Here is a 22,667-nt window from a genome sequence, read left to right on the forward strand (position 1 = left end):
CAGGTGGGAGGGGGGGAAGAGGGCCAAGGGAGGCTGTCCAGAGAGTGGAGGGGAAGAGGGGGGCAGGTGTGCCAATGATGAGGATCTCCGTCTTACTTGCATTCAGGCAGAGATCATTGGCAGCACACCACTCCTGTATTGCAGATAGTCAGGGATGAGAGAAGTAGAGGAGGCATCATTGCTGAACAATGATGCTGAGAATGGCACACTCTGGGACCACCCATGCACGGAATCTCTGCTTCCCAACAAGGCTCCTTGCCCAGGATTACTCTCGCTCAATCTAATGTTTCTGCTCGTAAGCAACATCACATTTCTCCCATGTTACTGTGACAAAATGACTACTGTTTTGCAGGAGCACAGGGATGAAAAGTGGATAAACAGCCTACTATTCCTCCACTTCTACTAAACCAGAAGTGATCCCACTTATAAAGGTAAAACAGACACGGCCTGAGGGTATACCTCCTTTGTGGTAATGTGGGCCGAATACAGACTATACTCTCAGAGGTGGGGGGTTCAAAATGATCACAGTAGCAACCTAAGAAGCGCCAGTACAAATGCACTGTGCTAAGCCCACATCCTCTCTGGGATCCCTCACTCCCCTTTGCCTTCGCTCCCTTACCAGACTGCCCCACCCAGGGGTGGTAACGCCTACATTAATTTGGGACCCTGAGGCGGTTCTGCCCCTGTACACCCTGAAAACATGGGTTATCACTATATTAGCATCCAGGAAGAACCATGACCAATCAAGTATCTAGAAACATGGGCAAAATTTGCCAGTGCCCACCCGTGTTCCCTCCTGACCCCCTGCACCTTTCAACTGTGGTCTGCCATTTTCTTTTTTCAGTTGTCCACCTGGGCCAACTCACCATGCCGCGTTCCCTCCAAAGTCCTGCACCAGCCCCCAAAAAACTCTTGACCCCCCCCATACCTTTGCACTTTGCTTGACAGCTGCATCCTGACAGCTGAAACAGTAAGAGACTAGCTCCCTTTACTATTTCCATGAAATGATATCTTTGTGGGAAGCTATTTCTTTAGGTATAGTCAGCATGTGCATAAGTCATGTCACCAATAGCCATGAAGGAAATACCATTATCACCCTGTCAGATTGTCCGGGGTTTTCTAGCAATTACATCCTGCTCGGGTAGGAAAGGGGTGTTAAACCCCTGTCTGCCCCCAAACCCAAGGTGATCACTATACTAAGTCTTGGCTGACAGTGGACTCCAAGACCTTATCCTAAAATCGCTTGACAGGGTGATGTGGAGTCCTGACCATTATAACCAAAGAACGCTTACTGCATTAAGTTTACCAAATCCTCTTTCCCGGACTCTGCAGAGGTATTTACTAAATGCATTCCCCAAGCCTCTTTCCCATCGCATTTTCTTCTGATTCACCAACCTCCCCCCAACTCAAGACCTATAAACTTGATCTTTCTAGGTTATTTTAAAATCTTGGTAGAGTGCACCTCCTATTCTCAGAATCAGAGCTCAGTAGCTTCCCTTTATACCCTTCTTTTCAAACAGTTGGCCACAGGTCTAACATTATTGATACCTTGTCACACACCGGACTTAACATTTTGGAGAAAAAAACGACTTCAATTCGATCCACCACTATATCAGGATAGTCTGATCACCATATTATCTCTTTCTCAGTTGCCATCCCACCTAATCCCATTTACTCACAATAAAGAAACATCTACTAAATATAATGTAATCCATACTTTATCTCACAGGACATAAAAAAACTTGATTTGAAAAAACGGCACTAGTGATTAACGAATGTGATCATTTGAACGCCATCTTTTGAAAACCTGCTGACTTCACCAACTTATGTAACGTGGTAGCAGGTCATTATCCTGAAATAACGACCCCTTTCTCAGTCTATCAGGATATATTAACTCTGTAGAATATTCGAGGTTCCAAGCCCCACAAATGATTAATTTGAAATCTCTGATGATTTTAACAAACATACTGCTCTAATGAACCACTTTACTTCATTTCAAACACTATGCAACTCTCTGCCCTTCTTTTCTCATTCAAAAGTTGGTAAAATGCATCTACAGGTTTAAGTGAAGCTGCAAAAGCAGACACACATGATGCTCACTACATCCTTGTTTGACTTTTGTGTGTCAACTTGCTGATACACAGGATATCAAATGAACTATCTGAATCTACACATCAGGTTTTTCTGATAACCCACTACCAACCAAACCAAGTGTTAGTGCTAAAATCTATAATGCTAGTTTCTGAAGACTTCTTTTCACCTGATGCTGACAGAAGGTTCTTTTGCCACTACATTAGAATCTGCCCTGGTTCACTTCCTTTGAAAAGTCTAACCTCTCAACTAAATGACTAATTAAGCAATACCACTTTAGGTAATGCACCGGGGCCTTAAGTTACAGGTCTGAGTGAAGCAAGGGCCTTTACGAAGGCCCTGGGGCATTACCTGTAGTGGTAATGCCCCCCCTGCTCAGGCCTATTGCTATTAGTACCCGGCCCGTAAGACCAGGGTACTAACAGCATTATTTTTTTCTTTTCAGAACCGCCCCAGCGTTTCGGAACAGAAAAAAAAAAGTTCAAAAAATGGCTTCCGGGGAAGGCAAAACGAGGTCTGTTTTCCCTTTCCATGGCGGCCGTTGAAAATGAATGTGCAAGGTAGACAAACTAAATGGCCACCATGGAAAGGGAGAAGGAACTACAAGTAGTGAATAGATAGCGTTCTTCATGTCTTGATCACCTGTTAGGGGACCGTGTTGGAGAATTAATTTCTTCCTATTTACTGGATTTGTAGCTAATTATAACATGCATGTTGTACTCGTTGTGGCCACCGGAGACACACTTCACTTATCTGCCACTAAGCCTTTTGGCATACTGATCTCATGCACCTTGACATCAATGGCTGTTTGTGCATTAACTTGGGAGACTACTGCTCCTTGTTCTGGGAATTGTTATCTTGTCCCTGCATTCTGCATCTCAATTACGACAAGTAGTCCCTTCTCCCTTTCCTTGGTGGCCATTTAAAAAATAGGGAAAAATGTAAAAAAATAAAATGGCCACCATGGAGAGGATAGAAGGGACTATGTGCAGTCCCTTCTTCCTTTCCATGACAGTCTTTCGCGGATCGGGAGTTAATGCGCTGGGTACAGAAGTGTTCCCAGCATGTCTGCTCCCAAAATGGACAAAAAAGAAGGTAAGTGGTGTTGGGAGGGTGGGGAGGGGATTCTTTGGATTGGGGTGGTGGCAGGAAACAACACTTACCTCGATCTCGGGCGGGGAAAGATGGCAGCTTCCAGCCGTGTGGTGGCTTGGAGCAGGGATTAGCCCGTTCTGAGCCTCCTCATTGGCTGAGGGGCTGCCACGCATCCCCACCAGGGGCAGAAACTATGGAACGTTGTACAGAGAGGGATTCCCGGTCGGGTAATGCCCCAGTGAGGGCCAATGAGATTGCATGTTACAATCTAATTGTCCCTCACTGGGTACTAATTGCAAATATCACCCTATTTGTAACAACCCCTCCTTAACAAATGTATTGGAATAAGCAATGAATCAGCTATTACTGGTCTATTTAGAAAAATAAAGCCTGACTGATCTACACCAGTTATGTTTATGTCCTGGACACAGTACAGACTCTGTCTTCTTCTAAATTATGGGTGATTTGTGTGGGCTGGCAAAGGAATAAAGAAGGGCGGCTTTGTTCTTTCTGGATTTATGTGTTCTTTTTGCTATATTTTTTTTTTTTCTGTGTTTAAAAGGTTCAAATGTAACCAAGAACACCTGAACAAAAAGATGAAAATAAATATATATAGTTCAATAAAGTCATCTTATTTAACATCTCCGAAAGTTATGCACCCATGGTCTAGCCCAATTTCTTTTCAAATAACTGAAGCACCCTGGGCCAGATAATGAAGCAGGAATGAGTCTGACCCAGGTATGTATTAAAAAGGAAAGCTTCTTTTTTCCTTTTAGTTACAGTTGCCGGTAGTAATACAGGAGCACAGGGCCCAAGCTTCCTTCTGGTTCCCCTCTCATACTCCAAGACCACAAATGACATCCTTGGAACTTTGAAGACCCTAGGTTCCACATGCATCATCACATTCCACACACCTCACATCACAAGCACTCAGCATACATAGCCACATAAACTACAACACATCTCATTCATTAACAATAACAACCAGAAAAGCTTGGCTACTCCGCCAACTTATAAAATGCCAGGATCAAAAACATAACCAAACTCCTTCTACCCTATTAAGGCACCCCTCTGCGAGAACAAACATGGCTAAATTACCTGTTCTTTGGGAAGGTACCCACTGGAGAGGTCGCAGCCACACTTTAGCTCACTGTACCTTTCACAGAAGGGAAATATCGATTTGCATATCAGTCTTTGTCCCACCCACATGGGCAGTCCAGCACAGAAATGATATGGCAATTTGTTTTCTGAACAGGAGTACCAACAACACCACCAGACTCGTGTTTCAGGCTTGTTGGGCATCATCAGTGAGCCTGCCACGGCGGGTCTCAGGACTGCCACACCTGAGCACAAGCTTTACTTAACATTGATTGAGCAAAAATAACATGCCTGCCAACAAAACCATCAAAACAAACAATATTCATTCCACTAGGAACTGCAAACTGCTAGCACCAGGTCTGCCACACCTGGGAACTACCCCGCTCCACCAAAGGGAGAAATCTCACTGGCCATAACCATGATCATGAGGCACCCTTCACAAACACTACACAAAACTACCTCAGACCTAAAAGAATGATGTGTCATCCAACAACCATCCCTTCTCCTGAAAGAAAATACATAAAAGAAATGAAGGGTTGATAGAAAGGAGACTTGCAAAACGAAGGACACTCAGAACAATGACCCAACCACACAGACAATGTGCGTAAGGATGCACAGATTGAATGTACTGTGCAAAACCTCAAGCAAGCACCAAAAGAATGGAATAACTAGTGCATGCAAAATTAAATAATTAGAAAGGTAAAAACAATACTAAACAAGTTGGGATGTTTACAATCTCTTGCTGGTATTCTAAAACTGCAACAACTTACCCTTAGGCTTCAATAACACTGGTAGTACATTGTATGCCAAAAGGAGCTCCCATCCTAATTCTTCCAATACTACAAACTGGCAGCACAACCCCGAACTATAGACTTCACCATCATAACGTCATGCTCATAAGACACTCCAAATTCCAACTGGATGCTCACCAGATACAACTCCACTATTGTTATTATTTATTTCTATGTTTTAGTTCATCAAGAACCTTTACAATATATAAAATATGATATAAAACATTAACACATTAAAACACGTTTAAAACATTAATACAATGGTATATACATACAAGTATATTTAATCAGGTTTATGTAAACAGATACAAATAGATACACATTCCACCATATACCTAGCCATAACTTCGCAGTCTTCCTAGTCCAAAACCCAAATCTTCAAATCGCAGTTCCTAAAAAGGGTAATAGTTAGCTTTTACATGATGGGACGCACACACCAATAATTTAAACTGTTGGAAGGCCAATTCAGCAGAATATTTACTATGAACCTCTCACCATTGTCCATTTTCTACTGACTACTACATATGACTGGCTGGATTAGGTAACTTTCTGTTTTAAATAGCCTATGCCTGATTCATATTGCTATGACACTTTTCCTGTGTCTCAGTCAATTTCTCCATAACTTACTTATTGCGTGGGACACTCTAAATGTATCACTATTGTCTTCCAAACTTTGCATAGTGCTATGAGTACCTTTTCTGATTCGGTATTCAGACAGAAGTGCCAGAATTCATCTGTTTTAATATAGTTGTACCTTCCTACAAATGGGCCCAAAAGCGTCATATATGTACGTCCCATGTTTGGGCATAGCGTTAGAACATGCCGAGGGGTGTCCATATTTTGTTCTATTGTACATATTCAGCATATTCTATGCTCAATTGGTACTTTTATCCAGGCCCCTTGCAGTGCTAATAGTGAGTTGATTAACCCAGACCTCTAGAACAAAATGACGTAAGGCTGGACTAGGGCACTTCATGAGATAACGCTCCGGTTTGAGGTATGTGTGTCCCACCTTATTTATGTATTTATATTGTTTTAATGTCTTCAAGTGGTCAAAGTTACTAATCCAGTCCCATTTTTCGATCTTATTTTTATACAATGTTCCCAAGGTATCGTAACGTGTACACCGGGTGAAGTCGGGCTTTGACCCAATACTGGTAAAACTTTCCTCATTCAGCTCTGTGTACTTTCGCACAGTCCCACTATGATAAATAGTTACCAACAAGTATGCCACTTCTTTGTCCACGTCGTACTTCTGCACCCTTACAGACTCGTCACAGCAGTGAAAATGTTTGCAGGTATACTCATAGGAAAGATTTTACAGGGACCCGAAGTTTGTGAAGGGTCTGCAAACTTCTTCAAATGTTTTTTGCAATTACAGTGCCAGCAAGCATAGTGAATGGTGAGGCATCATGGGAGTTGTAGTCCAAAACATCTGGACATCTTTAGAGCCTGAGCTTGCACACCCCTGGCAAAGGAATTGTGAAAATGCATTTTTTCAGGTTAGCCTTAAGCTCCTCCATTTTTGTTTCATGCACTCACTTCATTTTGCAATCTCCTTTTTGGAACTCAAAGAAATAGGTTCGCCGCAAAGAAATGCTGAAACACATAAACGTTTTGTTGAAAAGTATGAGCCCATTGTTTATACAGCCTGGGTCTTGAACAGCCCAGACCAGCAAGGTAAGATATACGAGGTGCCTTCTTGTCTGCAACTGTTAATTGCGTGAGTCTCACCAATGCACGTACTAATAATAAGATTAATTTATGACACAGGTGATGTTCTATTTGTACTAGGAAAGGGTTATCCTAAAAAAACTGTAAAACACACCGCTGCACAGTAACCCTCGGTCATGAAAACAAAGATAATATTGGTGGGAATATCTCCTTTCAGTGAGAACAGTCTTTTGTCTTGGCAGGTCAGAAAGTTAGAATGTACGAGCATGAAATCACTGACGAATATATGTTTTCACAGAAAACTCTATACATAGCAGGAAGCTGTAAACTATGAAATGGCACTCGCAGCAAAACTCATGTAAACTGGGGTCGGTGCATAAAAGGCGTGATTTTCTTTCTTTAACTTGCTCACTTCGCCACAACTATTGTTATGTTGAACCTGGGTCTGCTTGACGCAAATAAACTTGGTTGTTATACTTATCTCGGTATCTGTTGGTCTTATCTTATTTGCAGTACAGTTACCAGATTTTTGTTTTACAGGATCATGAACTAACGGGACCACATGCCTATATATATAGTGAAAGAATGTGTAGTCACTTGTTCAGTGGCCTTCTGCTTCCGAATGCCAAACACCCTATCCAATGAAGTATTGACTTATTTATTTCTTGCATAAACTATATTGAATCCATACTCTGAATCTTCTTCCTTAGGTTGATGGGATTCTATGTTTAACAGATATCTTGACTGATGACACTCATTCTGAAGCCACCAGAGCAGAAGCAGCAGCTGTGATCGCCCAAATCACATCACCACACCTAACATTTACTCAGCATCTGAGCAGTTTCTTGGAAAATATGGAGGAAATAGTAACATCCCTTGTCAGTAAGTGCCATGTAAATGCATTTAAAAACAGGATGACCAATAACTGGCTGGATTGCCTACAGTCTACAGGTCACATTGTTATTTAGAGTGCGATTTTTCTGTATTGTGTGAAAATACTTTTGTTTTGCTAATGTTACAATAGTATGGGTAAACGTTGGTGTAATGATTTATGATAAGAATATGACAGCATTTCCTTCCTTTACAACTTAATACCTCCTCCCTACTTTGTAAAATGTTTCCATGTTTTTAACGTTCTTTTCAACTTCCTCCCATTTCGTTAGTTTGCTTTTTTTCATTCTTTCTTTCAGTCATTCTGTTTCTATTTCTTTCCTCCTTCCTTTTCTTCTTTCCTTCCTTCTTTACTACGTTTTCTTTTCTTCTTTCCTTTTCACTGCCTTTCATTCTCTTTCTCTCCATATCAGTTTTAGTCTTGCTTCAACCTCCTTTCTTTAAACCCTTCTCACTCTTTTCTCTGCATCCCTCTTTTGTCTCATTTACTACTTCTTTCTCATTCCCTCTTTCTATTGCTGCCCTTAACTCCACACACCAGTATCTCTTTCCACTTACTAAGCCGTCCTCAGAGAAGAAAGTCAGAATAAAAGGCAAGTGGAAAGAATGTATCCAATAAGAATATATTAATACGCTAAAGAAAGAAAAACACATTGTATTTATTTTATTTATGTCTTTTTTATTTTAACATTTATAGACGCACACCAAACCCTGGTGCATTAGGGCGCTAGTTACTGAAGTGTAAACCAATGCCAGACATCACAGAAAATCAGACAGCCATAACTTATTCCCAAAAAGTGAGAGTGTGCAGCATCTTAGCGAAGGGGTCTAGGAGAAGGAACATCCTGGGCGAACAGCAAAGTCTTGAGGTGCTAATTAATTGAAGATTGAAAGGCGAGAAGCGAAAGTAAAGGGAAATAGATGCTAGTTGTGGGGAGGGGCAGTGTAACTTTCCTGTCTCCTCTGACACCTTAGATCTAGTGCTGTGGGGACTGTGTGTCTAATGTGAACTAACCTTTGCAAAAGTAACTCTGTGAAAATAAGAGTAATTAAATATAAATGTTATGCAATACAAGGTAAACATTTCCCTCTCATGCAATACAAGGTAAACATTTCCCTCTCATGCAATACAAGGTAAACAGTTCCCTCCCACTCTATTTTACCACCAGCCAAATAAATAGATTACTAAGTCTACTTCACAATAATATGTTTCATGAAGCACTTGATGGATGATTTCTTCCTACTCAAGAGCTGTACTGTGAGGTGGCACTAGCCCCAATTAGTAAACTTGGTGATGGATATATTTCTATCCAGGATTTGATGTGCCAGTGTCTTGAATTGCTAGGGCTTTGTCGAGATCTTCTACGACAGGTTATGTTGTAAAGGAGCTCATGTTCATATGAGCAGTAATGGGAATGCAATGTGTAAAAGCCTTGCATGTACGTTACCGCTCATATTCAATCATTTGTATGACGGAGAGGAGGGGCAAAATGCAACTTGCATTTCTGCCCCCTCCTTCCTCTCGGCCAAGCAAATGATCCAGCATCTACGCTGGCATGGATTATCATGCAGGCATAAAGCCGGGGGACCCCATAGCGATCCATTGTACACACTCGCAGCCATGTACAATTACAATTAGCATGCCGGGAGTGTTTAAATTCAATTGGGAACACTGCTTATCATGCACGCATGGTAAGCAGTGTTCCCAGTTGAAATTAAACCCTTCCTGACATGAAAGCATGTGAGGGAGGGTCTGATTCCAATTGTGAGTGCTTGCCATGCTCATACACTGCTGCATTGCAAATGACGAATATTTAAATGTAAAGGCTCCCCAACGTCAAATTACGTTTCTATAGAAAATGAGCTCGAAAGTGGTGATTGGCTCTGAGCAGCTTATTTTGCAGAGAATCCTTCTTTTAGTGCGAGTTACTCCTACATTACATCTTGAAAGCTAGTAAGGTGGAACATTTAACACTTGGAGCATTTGTTTAATTCCAGGATTAATTAGAAATGCTCACTTACACCATTTTATGGTCTGATATTAGGTGCTTTGCTCTCAACTTATTCCATTTATAACTTATTCCATTTCAAGCAGTAAAGAAATAAAAATGTTCCAAAAAGTGTTATCAACTTTTTTTCTTTCCTCAAAACCTATTTTTTTTAATCAGATATCCGTTCTTAATCCATACACCTCATCAATGGTGGACTGGGAACAAAATGCTGGTCGCATTCGAGAAAACCAAACCCACACTAAGCAGAGCTTGGGGGTTTTCTGTCCAAGAAAGTTTTGAAAAATGTTTCCAAATAGTGCATTTTAAAATACATTTGTCCCTCTATAAACATGAAAAAGTAGTTAAACATACCAAAAAAGATATAAACCATGTGTTAAGATTGAGGAAAAACAAATCTAATTCTTTGCTTTCAAGGCATGTGGAGGATGAGGAGAGATTGACAGTAAGGGGTTTGGTGACTGGGAGAAGAGGATAAGAGGAGCGTAAATCAAGTAGACACACAAGAGAGGCCCATGGGGTAGAGACTCCCCAGGAAATCTCCAGAGTTCCATGCGCGTCAGTCCACCACTGTGCCCCACATATTTACATACACGTTTATACTTTTGCACCTCACATACAGCTTTACGCCTAGAACATTTTTAGGTGCAAATTAAGCGTGTTTGTAAACAAATCTAAGACCACTTAGAAGTTTTGCAACTATACTTAAAGGGGGAGTTTGCTCAGAAATTGTATTGTCCCAATCGATCTGGCGTGTATTTCTAAGTATACTGTAATCGATCTCAATTCCCATGCATCTTACCTTAGATTTCCTCACATTTACACATGCGAAAATAATGATTTGGGCACCGCCACCTTGTGCTAATCTTATCCGTTGATACATCGCCCTCAGTTCAAGTTCCGTAGAGGCAAGAATATAGATCGTCATCGAGGGCGCTAGAGAGCCTAACCAAGATGGCGGTTCTCAAGTGAGCACCCAAAAATCCTGCTAAAAATCCTGCCCGGAGTGCCCACAACGACAAAAATCTGAAGGTGACCACTGCCCCACTCATCCCTGCCCCAAAGTGACTGGTGAGAGGGCGAGGGAGAACCCACATCTGTCAGTTTGCAATAGCAGAGCTCGAGCAGCAGTCCTGCCTCTACGCCAACGGAGCACCGACGAAGAGCCAGCAGTGCCAAATCCTAGCTGAAACAGCCCGCTGTACAAGACAACCTCAAGACTGAGACAGATGAGGCCATCAGTGCAGGGGGCAGATGAAGTTAAATGTCAGCGACTGTATTGCATGAAACGACCTGTGGCAGCAATGTAAAAGCCAAATGCGAGACCACGCTCTGGCCCTCCCCCACCATGGAATACCAGCAGAGAGACGTAGTGGTGCCAACCCTCATGGGCCAGTGGCTACCCTGGTGTGGATCCAGTGCCAGCGGACCGCTGCATGAACATCCCAATAAAAAGCAACGCAGCAATCCATTGCTCACCGGACCATTGCCAGAGCCGCCGTCCAGAACACCTCGCCTCGCCGCCACGGTGCAACCTCACCTGACGTGACACCGGGAGTTGAATGACACCGGGCCACTGTGACCCACGCGCTCAGGTGACAACTGACAGAGAAAAGAGCCAGATCGGTGAGTGCGGCCGGCGCTATAACCCCGAGACATCCGCCCATCTGATTTAACATGCACAGGGCCCAGGGAGCGAACCTGCCCAGACTGGCCCAGCTGTGGCCTCGGAGACGGGCCCCTGTCAACAACTGCGCTCCCCCCTTGGAAATCCATGAGAACGGAGCCAGCTCCACCCACCAGGCTGAACATGTAGGGTGGAACTACCCAAACATAATAAAGACCCAGAGGGCGCCTGGCTGGCGGTGGTCCGGCCACCAGTGATCCGGGCTGCTGGACAGTGCAGGGCAGCCCCGGGGAGCTGCAAGTCCCCACTGAGACACAGCATGGGGAGAGAGCCCTGCCTGCGACCACAAAACCCTCTTTCAGATGGCCAAAGATGGCAGCCGAGGGGCCCCCAGAACCCCTCCACCAATGCACCAAGCTATCCCGGATTGTGGCACAGCGACTAGCCTGTTAGACCATATATGGAATAAACGCACAATAACCATATACTAAATGACATGCCAGTCGTGAGGTTCGAATTCCAAACAATTCTGGTTTATTCATAAAGTATCTCAGTCGGCCGACTGGGTCTCAACGCCTCACGACGTGTGTTCCCAGACACCGTGAGATGAGAGAGAGCGAGCAGCGACAAAGCAGTCATATATGTACATAATACATCATCCTTTACAATATCATTCGGGCTGCCTTTATACATGACGAACAAGCTAGGGTTCAGTAATTGACAGCTATGCATGTAATTTCAGTCAGTCTAAACATTAGTATTCTAGCAAAGGCTGCAGAGACAGTTCTCTGTTATGGGGAACATGGGGCACTGGCACATGGGAGGATATCTTTTTTTAGCAGGGAGACATTCCAACCAACGTTATCTGGTTGCTGCGGCTCGTGAGCTAAGGGTCAGACAGTTCTGAGGCTGAGAAAATACCATCCTTCGTGAAGGAGCACCGTTAGTTGCATATAATTCACATTTAACTGCCTTTTACAACAGCGCTTGCAAGACAAACCGGCACCTGGGCTACTGATTAGGCGCGGCTCTTTGCACAGCTTCAAGTCCTCCATGAGAGGAAAACAATGTATTTCTGTACGGCTCTACATTCCTATCTACGTTAGCATTTCAGAGTTCAAGCTGTGGCCTTGCACCCTGTGTGAATTTGAAGCATGGAATATGTTTGCAAAGCGTTACAAAAACGAAAATGGCAAGCATTTCAAAATGGACTCCCAATGGTCATATTCAGGTTTCACGGTTTGCAAGGTTTGTCACATGATGTGATTTTCTTCTGGCCAACATACTATTCATATCATTCGGGGTATGCATTTTCAGTATAACAAGCCCACAGGCGATATAACCCGAAATCCGTCCTAGCAGAGCCACATCATCCCTGCAGCCTCCATCAGCTTGCATTGAAACCAAGGGCTGACTATCGTGCACCCACTGTGCTAGTGATCCTCACATGCAGCAAAGATGTCACACTAGCCCTGCAACCCCATAAAATCTGGATACTGAAGTGCATTAACCCGCACTCCTGTTGGGGGTGCTTGGCACATGCCTATTGGGAAGCAGCAAAAAATGCCAGGTGAGGCAGCTCGCAACCACGTTGCCAAATAAGCCTCAAACAAAGAACGGACCACACAATTAGACACCCCCTCCATGGTGACTGCATACTACTCTCCACACAAAGCTTCCCCCCTGTCATTCTGTCCTTTGAACTGTGCGTACTCACTCTACACGTGTCTCCTTTGTGTTTATTCTCATGTCAAGTAGCAACACGCACCCCAAGTTGAGGCTTTAAAGCAGTGTGTACTCATACCTGTTGTGTCTCTAGCCGTCACAGTTGAAGTGACCATTTATGCTAGCCGGGTGTATTTATCTAGCTTTTATTTTATTTTATTGAGCATTTGTAAGGTGCTTTACACAACGGAATTGTGTTTGAAAGGGCCACAATGCTCCATGGGAACAGAACATGGGAAATAATAACAATGGCAAAACAGTAATATGCTGTCTTTCTCCTACTAGGCATTGTGGCATTTGCCTGTGCAAGTGCATTGTGATGGGGTGCTGGTGAAGAGGATGCAAGGAGGAGCAGAGGGGTGGTCAAGTGCTAAGGAGAGGCCGAGAGGGAAGTAATAAGGGGAGCCAAGGAGGAGAACCTCGGGCTCAGTGCTAGTACAGGCGGCTCTCAATGGTGGTATGTGAACCATCAAACAGGGGACCGCAGGGCAGTGAAGTTGGGTGGAGGGGTGTTGGTATTAACTGGGAGGATGGTCCTGGGATTCTGTGAGATTCATGATGCCAGGCCACCGGTCACAGCAGCAGTGGCGTGATTAGCAGTGAAGCAAAAGAGGGATGATGTGAAAACGAAAGAGGGCTTTGTGGATGATGAAGAGGGTCTTCAATTTGATTCTTGCAGCCACCGGGAGGCAGTGCAGAGATTTTGGGGCTGGAAAGATGCTGTATCAGGTCTTCAGTGCAAGGATAAGTCTTGCAGCCCTATTCTGGATTACCTTGAGGGGGTGAAGGGAGGAAAGAGGGAGATTGAGGAAGAGGCGGTTTCTGTAGTGCAGCCTGGAGAGGACCAGAGTTCTGAGGCTTATTGAGCTTCTGGTGGAAGCTGAGAAAAGAAAGGAAGAATGCCTATGAGGAGGTGGATTTGGAAGTGGCACTTCTTGGTTGGGCCCATGATGTGTGGGGTGAGGAAGAGAGCTCAGCTGAAGATGACCCTGAGTTTTTGTGCCTCACAAGATGGTTGGGGTAGAAGGCCCAAAGAGGGTGAGCAGAGGATATGAGGAAAAGAGAGCACAGGTGGCCAGATGAGGCAATTGTGAACATAGGCCTTAGTTTGGTTACAAACTAAATGTGTGCATCTGGGATGCCATCCTTTTCACCACTTTCCGTAGCCCTTTCAGAAAATGTTTGCTCTAGGAGGAATGCATCTACACTTCGTACAGATAAAAAAAATAAAAAACTTTTATTGGTCATACTTATTCCCTCTGCATCACCATACCCACAGATAACATTCCACGTGGTTACATATGCTTCCATGATTGGAAATATGCATCAAAGTTTAGAACAATGGCCCATATGTCTGTACAGCTATTGTCAAGTGCATGGAGTGTATTTAGCTCAGTTGTTCATGGGTGAGCCCTATAGATACTATTACCATCACATGCATGAACGCAACTTCTCTGTGTATCGTGTAACATGAATGGTCAATAAGTGTGATCTACCATGTACATGTGAACTAAACCAGGGCAGTGTCGGGTGGTGAGTTGCAAGCATATGGTCAGCCAGCTATGTAGGCTAATGCAGTGGGGCTAATGCATGCAAACATTAGCGCCCCTATGACTTCTGCCTGGTAAGATTGCGTTATTAATATCAACCACACAACTAATGGTTATTGTTCTGACAATCCTTGAATTTTATTTATTTGAATATATGTTTTGGGCTGTTTGCAGTGCACCTGTACAACTAATGGTCTTTCAATGCACCACAAGACTGCCAAGTGTGGGGGGGGGACATTTTGGAACACGGGATAACGATTATAATAGCACACTACCTACTAGTTCATTTGAAACTTGGATAGTGCAATTGCATTAATAAGAAATACGAGGAAGAGGAGCGGGTGTGAGTGGAGGTTGGCTAATTGCAGAGTGCTAGTGTGGGAAGGGAAGTGCAGGGTAAAGAGAAGAGTGTGCAGGTGAAAGGGTTAGGATTGTGGAGCAGGAGGGACGGCAACAGAGGTTAGGCAACTGCTAAGGCGGTGAAGGGCGCAAGGTCCAGGGATTGCATGGGTTGCAGAGGGTGAGGGTCAACCAGAGGGGCCCATTCTGATAGACAAGAGTACTTCCGATCTGATGCTACTATTAATGGGGGATGAAGAGAAATGGGAGAGGAGAGATACCATGTGGGTAGTCCATATGTCCGGAGTGGGAGCGACAAAGAGGATGTCTGTGACAGTCTTCATGGAAGCAGCAATCAACGTGTCTGTGGTTTCCTCATTGGTGAAGGTCTATACTTCCACCAGTGAGCTCTACATAAGAAAGACATGTTAACCAAACAATTAAGTGAAAGTGGCCATAGACAAAGTAGTCTAAAGTGAACATTGTTAAAAGTACAGTGCTTTGTGTAAGTGATATAACATTGATGTAAATATTCCCCAAAAAGTCAAAACGGTCATCACGTTACCTTTTCCCCACACTAATTCATTACATTGCGAGACCATTTACAAGGCATATGTATAGAGAGCCCTCTTTTTACATACCAACATAAATAGCAAATTCTTCATTCACTGCTCACCGGAGCCAGCGTGTGCTGATATTTAGTAGGGACTGCATTGGGAAGTAATTTACGAAGGCGTCTGGGGCGACACTTTTTAGGGTAGTGGGACTGTACCAGGGGTTTTGACATGACTCACCGTAGGGCAATCAAAAACGATACATGAAGGCATTCTTGAAATGCTTTGAGAACTTTTAAAGAAATATAAATAATTTTTGAAATTAATAAAGTATCACTGTGAGTAAAGCAACGATCACATAGCTTTGTTCATAAACTTTGTTTTGCATTTTTTTTTAAACTCTGTAACCTTGTATAATTATCACAGCAATCCAATTAGTCAGAACTCATTGTATATACCGCAAATTGTAACTTATTACTAGTCCATTCAATAGACTTTGAGCCACCAAAAGAAAACATGCCTTGAAAACATGGACCACAAAACATTACATTGTGATACAATGCTCTGAAAGAAAATGTGCTAATTCCACAGATAAAAATACATAACACGTATGACAATGGTGAACTCTTTGAGATAAATTAAAATGAGACTATGGTGTACATTGGGTATAAAACAATACAAACTTTCTGAGCATTGATCAGTGAAACTACAGAAATAAATAGTTGATCAACCCTTACTTGGACGCACAGGTGAGCAGATTGAGCAGGCCTAGCAACAAGTAGATCGATGATGAAATACCTTTTGTATTACAGAGATGTTCCCTATTGAACTATCAAGGAGTTTATAAAGTCTTAGAAAAGTGGGTGTGTATGTGAATGTGTGACATGTTCATTGACACCCACCAAGCCTCGATGCCAATGTTTGGCATTCTCATTCCCATGCACCCAGCCCCTCGGGGGTACACAGTCATAGGTGCGAACTGCCATTGATACTGGAGGGGGATGGATGGGCGTGAGGCGAGCGCAATAGGCCCGGAACAATGTTCAAGGGATACATTCATATATTGATTTCAGGGACAGGGTCTTCAAGGGGAGTCTGGAGACATCAGGTCTGGGGAGGCCATGTGGACAATGGTCTCAGTGTGGTAGACCCTTTTGTGGTGTACAGGGTGTTTGGCACCTTGAGTGTCCCCATGCACCCAGCCCCCTTGGGAGCACACAGTCATAGGTGTGAACTGCCATTGATACTGGAGCGGGATGGATGGGCGTGAGGCGAGCACAAATTGTCAGAAACAATGTTCAAGGGATGCATACATATGTTGATTGCAGGGACGAGGTCTTCAAACGGGAGTTTGGAGACATCAGGCATCATGATCCCAGGCACTAGGTGTGGTGAGGCCATATGGACAATGGTTGCAGTGCTGTAAACCCCTTTGAGGTGTACATGGTGTTTGGCACCTTGAGCATTCCCATGCACCCAGCCCCTGCAGGAGCGCACGCTCATAGGTGCGAACTGCCATTGATACTGGAGGGGATGGATGGGCATGAGTCAAGTGCAAAACGTCACCAAACCTCTTTCATGAACCTCCTAGACAGTTGGACGTGTTGTTGACTTCATTTACTTTGGTAATGTAGATGGCAAAAACAAACTACAAATTGTAATAATGCGGTTGCGGTACAGTGTGTAAAAATCCCTTGTACTGTCCACTGTCCCTGGGGAATTTTGCGCGAATGGCTGGAGCGACACAGGCAGGTATTACTCGTTGAATGCAGAATCCAAGCCTTCCATGAACCCACCATGTAAACGCACAATAGGCCACAAGCCTGTACCACCTGTAAAAGACAAACAGAAATATTTTACCAGAATGTACCAGATAACTGTACTGACTTAGTTTGAAACGTCATTTGAATCCCATTGAATGTGAACGCTCATTGAGTCAAGACCAGTTTGGGACCTGTAAGGAACTCATGGTGGCAACAGTGAAGACAGACACAAGTGATCACAGTTAAAGGGTGTTTATTAAACTGTATAGGTAGGTTGGAAAAAACCTAATCTAAACCTAAATCTAAGATGGGAGCAAGCTACGAGTGGCGTCTTGTCAAAATAAAAGGGCCCGCACAAATAAACCTATTGCCAATCCTTGCGCCAAATACAAAATGTTCCCAAGAAAGAAGGAAGTGTTCACAAATAATAAATCATGATGCGGTAGTTGGGGTCTCACTTCCCCACATTTTCAGCACCAGACAAGGTAAGATTTTGGCGCACAGCACACACTCGAGCTTTCCCAGCACAAACCAACAGTTCTGTTCTCAATAGTCAGGGCCTTCGGTGGTTAAGTCTCTTTTCTACCAAAAAGTGTATTGGCTCTGTAGACCTGATGTATCAAAAATAATTAACAAAAAGTTCCTTTTCACATGTACATTGGGTGATGCCTTTTCTCCCGTGGATTACCCTCTTATGTGCTCAGATCCACAAAAAGTTCTTAATGATATCAGGACCATCGGTAGTTAAGTTTTCTTGCTTCCGGGGGCCTGACAGGGTCAAAGTACCAAAAACAAGAGTTTAACAAAAGTTCTAGAGTTCTTCTCTGGTTGTACTTGGGTCATAGCTTTTCACCCCTTGGTCTCCCTCTTCTGGGCTTAGACCCCTCTTGAATATCAGCTTCTGTCTATTGGGTTCATTCTAGCATGGCATGCATTGAAAGTCTTTCCCCGTTTTACTTTTATTTGTTGCATTCATGGGTCGGTGGGTGTTGGCTTCTCACCCTTGGATCTCCCTCTTCCGTGCTCAGACCCTACTCGACTATTCGCCTCCCTCCATTGGGTTCACTATGGCTTTAAATGCAATTGTGTTGGTGGCATTCGCAAATCTTAATATTTTTTTCTATAATTGACTGGACATCCCTGGGCCGAGTTCACTCTTGTGAACACACTGTATTTCGGGACTTGAGACTTCGCCCCCTCTTTATCGGCATCCCTCTCTCAGGTTCACGCTTCCTAATCTTGTCAATCGTGCCTTTTTCATTCAACTCTTACGATGCGGGATTCACTTTCCTTAGCTTCACAATCATCTGTCGGTCAAAGTATTTCGACTGTACACAGGATTTTACAAGACCCCTGTATGGCCACTTTGACCCAATTCTCGCCTTTCCCAAGGCCTTCTGTTAATCATAGTTTCAACAATCGGATAATTGCCCAGAGTTTCCAGAGTGAGCACCCACGTGGTGTCAGACTCCTCTGTTGCTGGTTTTCCCCCTTTTCGATATCAACAGTTCTTTATAATTTTTCGCACTTCAATTAGCCACTTGCTACTTTTGGTTCAACACAGTTTGGTTTCTTATTGGCTCTCCCCTCGACTCACCCGCTGTGATGAACCACTTGGCTTTCTTCTCTCTGGAGTCAAGGTTGGTGCCACAGAGACAAGTGTCTGCTAACATTTGATGTTGTTCTCGCACATCATTGTAACTTCCATCAATCACTAACAAATGTGTTTTTTTCTGTAATTTGAATACATTTCTCATACTAATGTAAAACCATGGTACTCATCACTAGATGTAAGGTCCGAACAATTATGTTTCTTTCACTTTGAACTAAAAAGCAATGTTTCCTTAGGTCTGTGAGAAACCCGAGGGTATTCTCCCAGGTAGACCTCGAGAATCCCTTATTCAGTTGGCCAGGGAAGGGCTGGCGCTCTCAGATTCCAACCTTGGGGGTGGATGAGTGATGGAGGATCACCTGGGTAGGGGAGCCCGGGGTTATGCCTGGAGTAATGCCCCAAGAAAGACGCAGTATTCCACCAGGGAAGAAGTCCCTGATTTTTTTGGGGGTATTTCCAAAACTACTTTCCTTTCTCTCAAAGAAGCTCCCTTAATAAAATCCAACCACCCCTATACCACTGGTATACCAACTAGGACCCCAAACCTTGTTTCCCTCGAAAAACACAACTCCTGGAATTGTTTACCTGTGTTCCACCCAAATACTTTTCCACATCCAGGTCATTTTCCAAACTCTCAATCAACATTAACAAAACATTACCATTCCCACAATCCCCCCTGTTCATTTCATCATAATTATTCCGGTCCAAGAGGTATGGAGATTCATTACAACAATCCAACTGTTTAACTTTAATTGAGTTTTAACCCCCATTATCAGGCCACGCACAGGGCATCCCGCTACTCCCTTCCTGGCTGGATTTAGTAACATGCTATTGCCATCCAGGTGGAAAGTCCCCACCATCTAGCTCTCCTGAATCAGGAACATATCTGTCTTACATAACATTTTCATAGATTTGCTATTCAAGCAATAAGCACCGAGTCGCGGGTCCCATAGTTACATGCTCGAGCAAAGCGGTTTTATGGGGTATTTCAGAACAGAAAAAAAAAATGTAAAAACCATGGCCAGCGGGCAAGGGAAAATGAAGTCTGTTTTCACTTTCCATGTTGGCCATCGAAAACAACTGAAAAAAGTAAGAACAGAAAATGGGCATCATGGCAACGAAAGAACTCTCTTTCCATGGCACCCATTAAAAAATTAAACAAAAAAAATGGCTGCCATGGAAAGGAAGAAAGGACTAGACGTAGTCCCTTCTTCCTTTCCATGAAAGCTCATCGCAGATCGAGAGCAGACGCGCTGGGGACAGAAGTGTTCCCAGTGCATGAGCTCCCGAAATGGACCAAAAAGAAGGTAAGTGGGGTTGGGAGAGCAGGGAACGGGGATTGTTTGGATTGGGGGGACCGAGGGTGGAGAAAACACCTCGATCCCGGCGGGGGAAGATGGCAGCCTCCAGCCGTGTGGTGGCTCAGAGCGGGATTACCCCATTACGAGCCTCCTCATTGGCAGAGTGGCTGCCACACCCGCTGCCGGGGAAATGAAGGAACGTAGTGGGGAGAGGGATTCCCGGTTGGGTAAAGCCCTAGTGAGGGCCAATCAGATTGATTGGTACAATCTGATTGGCCCTTGCCGGGTACTAATTCTCATTGGATGTCCATGGTCTCTTGTGTTCCAGGTAACAACACATAATTTGCCAGTACATTCTTTATGGTTGCTGCACAAGTTTACGTTGCAGCACCTCAGCCAACCATACCCATTTCCCAGCTTCATGTCGCGACTGCTCCCTAGTTAAAGACTGGCAAGTTTCAACTTTCCTGTATCACTGGGAACAAGTAACACGCAAGAGAGGAATCATTTTGTGTGAAGGGGATAGATTTTCATGTACATAAGTCACATTATATCCTTTGCGCAAAACAGAAGACCTGTGTGTGTAACAATATAAGCAAGGCAATGTATGGGTATTTGTAGTGAATTATAGATTTGTTGATAGAATCCCATAAGTTCAACACATTTGATATCTCTCATCGAAAGTTCATGGACGTTTGCGATATAAGTGACCAATTTTAAGATTTTAGAGCGATTAAGAGGAGCTTTGATTTGTGAGTTGAAAAGTTCCTGTATTATGAGGCTCCTTTCATTAGAGTTCTGGCATCTATTATGGTCCAATTTAGCAGGAAGCGAAGGTTTCAACTCATGTTCAGAGGGACTGGCTAAGATAGTATCAGCTGCGGGGGAGGAGCCCTCAGTCTTATTCAAGAAATTATTTGACTCGTCTATGCTCATTTCCTCACTACATTTCAGTACTTCCAATGAGTTTAGAGGCTTGTCAGTAGGTATTTGTGCAGATGATAGTCAATTTTCCAGGATTTCGTTTTTGTGCTTCTTAACTTGATGCCTTTTTTTTATTACTGTTCTTCTTTTCCTTGGACTTGAAAGGAAAGTTGGTTTCAGTTTCAACTACATTCATGGTCTTTACTCATCCGAAGCTGATGCCACCAGAAAGCTTCTTTGGTGTTTTGTCAGTTTTATCAATATCCTTTTACAATTTTTCAAAATGTTGCTAGGAATGTTTCTTTTTCTGTCTCTTACTTTTTATGTTATTATGATTTCCTTTTAGGGCCTTTTTGCCATTGCACCATTTCTAGTTCTGAAAGCTGCGCATCAGCCATTATTACACAGCTTCTATCTTGTGATGAGATACTTTTAATTGTTTTCTGGCCAGAGCTGTGTACATGTTCTTCAGTATCCTTATCAACACCACCAGCATAAAGGCTTTCGGCAGCCATCAGAGCGATGTCCATTAGGTAATATCCGTTATACAGGTGTTCCTCCATCCTGAGGCCCCAGGAATTCCATAGGTAGAGGATTGGCGTGTGCAACATTAACGGTCAGTTTGTGGTAAGCCTTCAATAAGGCCCAATAACACAATGTGGTCCTTTTGTGCTTCAAGCATTTTGTGGCTAATCTGGTTGAGGTCATGGTCTTCGATTGTTAACGGGTACCTCTTGTTTTTGTCACAGCACTATCCCATAGGAGTAGAAGCAATGCAGCTGGATATCAAAGTATCTTCTGATATAGACCTGAGCAGGTTAGGATTTACACTAAGTCGGGGGCTAGAAGGAGCCACAGCTGAGGGGTTCTTTATGGATAGATTTGGGCAAAACTTGCCCTGTTTCTGCCCTTGACTCACCGTTCTGTTTTGCATCTCTCTGCAGGCAGTACCAGAGCTCTAATAACACACTGAGTGCAGTGCAATCCATCTACATGCTACCCTTCTCCCCCTTCCATTGGGAGACTTGACGATGCCGCAGACACCTCCTGGACTCAAGGCAAGCCCTGAGGAGCTTACAGCATGTTCATTTGGGCAATTGAGCATCAACTTCGAATCTAATACAAAATGGACTTTACTTTATTCTTGAGAAGCGGAAAGCAGCTTTCATCTGCAATCACGGCTTTCTCCTGCCACATGCCTGCTGTACTGCTGGAATTTCACAGTATGCGGTGTGGCTAAGCCATTTGATGATGCCGCCCTGCGTGCACCGAAGTGCCAGGCCTTTGTTTTGTTGCTGGGAGTCCCTGATTGGCTGTTTCCAGGGACTTAATAGCCTATGAGAGAGCTGGCAGGCTTGGCCGGCCTTCCTCACAAGGCTCCTTCCTAAGGCCCTTGTCAGCTATCTGTCCACTACAGGTATGCTTTGGTCACCTGTGTTGCTGCCAGTGCCCCCCACCCCCAACATGGTCGCATGTGTGGCTGCGAGTGCCCCTCATGCCTCCCATGGTTGCCTGTGTTGCTGCGAGTGCCCCCCGCTCTCCCCATGGTCACCTGTGTTGCTGCGAGTGCCCCACCCCACCCATGGTTGCCTTTGTTGCAGTGAGTGCCCCCCACCTCTCCCC

The 22,667-nt window shown here is 43.9% G+C and overlaps 1 protein-coding gene across 2 annotated transcripts in view; it reads left to right on the forward strand.

The window, feature by feature from the left end:
• Positions 1-22,667, forward strand: part of INSC (INSC spindle orientation adaptor protein) — a 1,941,980-nt gene that overhangs the window by 1,764,567 nt on the left and 154,746 nt on the right. For both annotated transcript variants that reach the window (XM_069623742.1, XM_069623743.1), the window contains exon 8: positions 7,460-7,631. In XM_069623742.1, the coding sequence (XP_069479843.1) occupies positions 7,460-7,631 (172 nt within the window). The remainder of the gene's footprint in view (positions 1-7,459; positions 7,632-22,667) is intronic.

Source organism: Ambystoma mexicanum, chromosome 11 (assembly GCF_040938575.1).
Source record: "Ambystoma mexicanum isolate Mex_15411 chromosome 11, UKY_AmexF1_1, whole genome shotgun sequence".
Taxonomy (NCBI): domain Eukaryota; kingdom Metazoa; phylum Chordata; class Amphibia; order Caudata; family Ambystomatidae; genus Ambystoma; species Ambystoma mexicanum.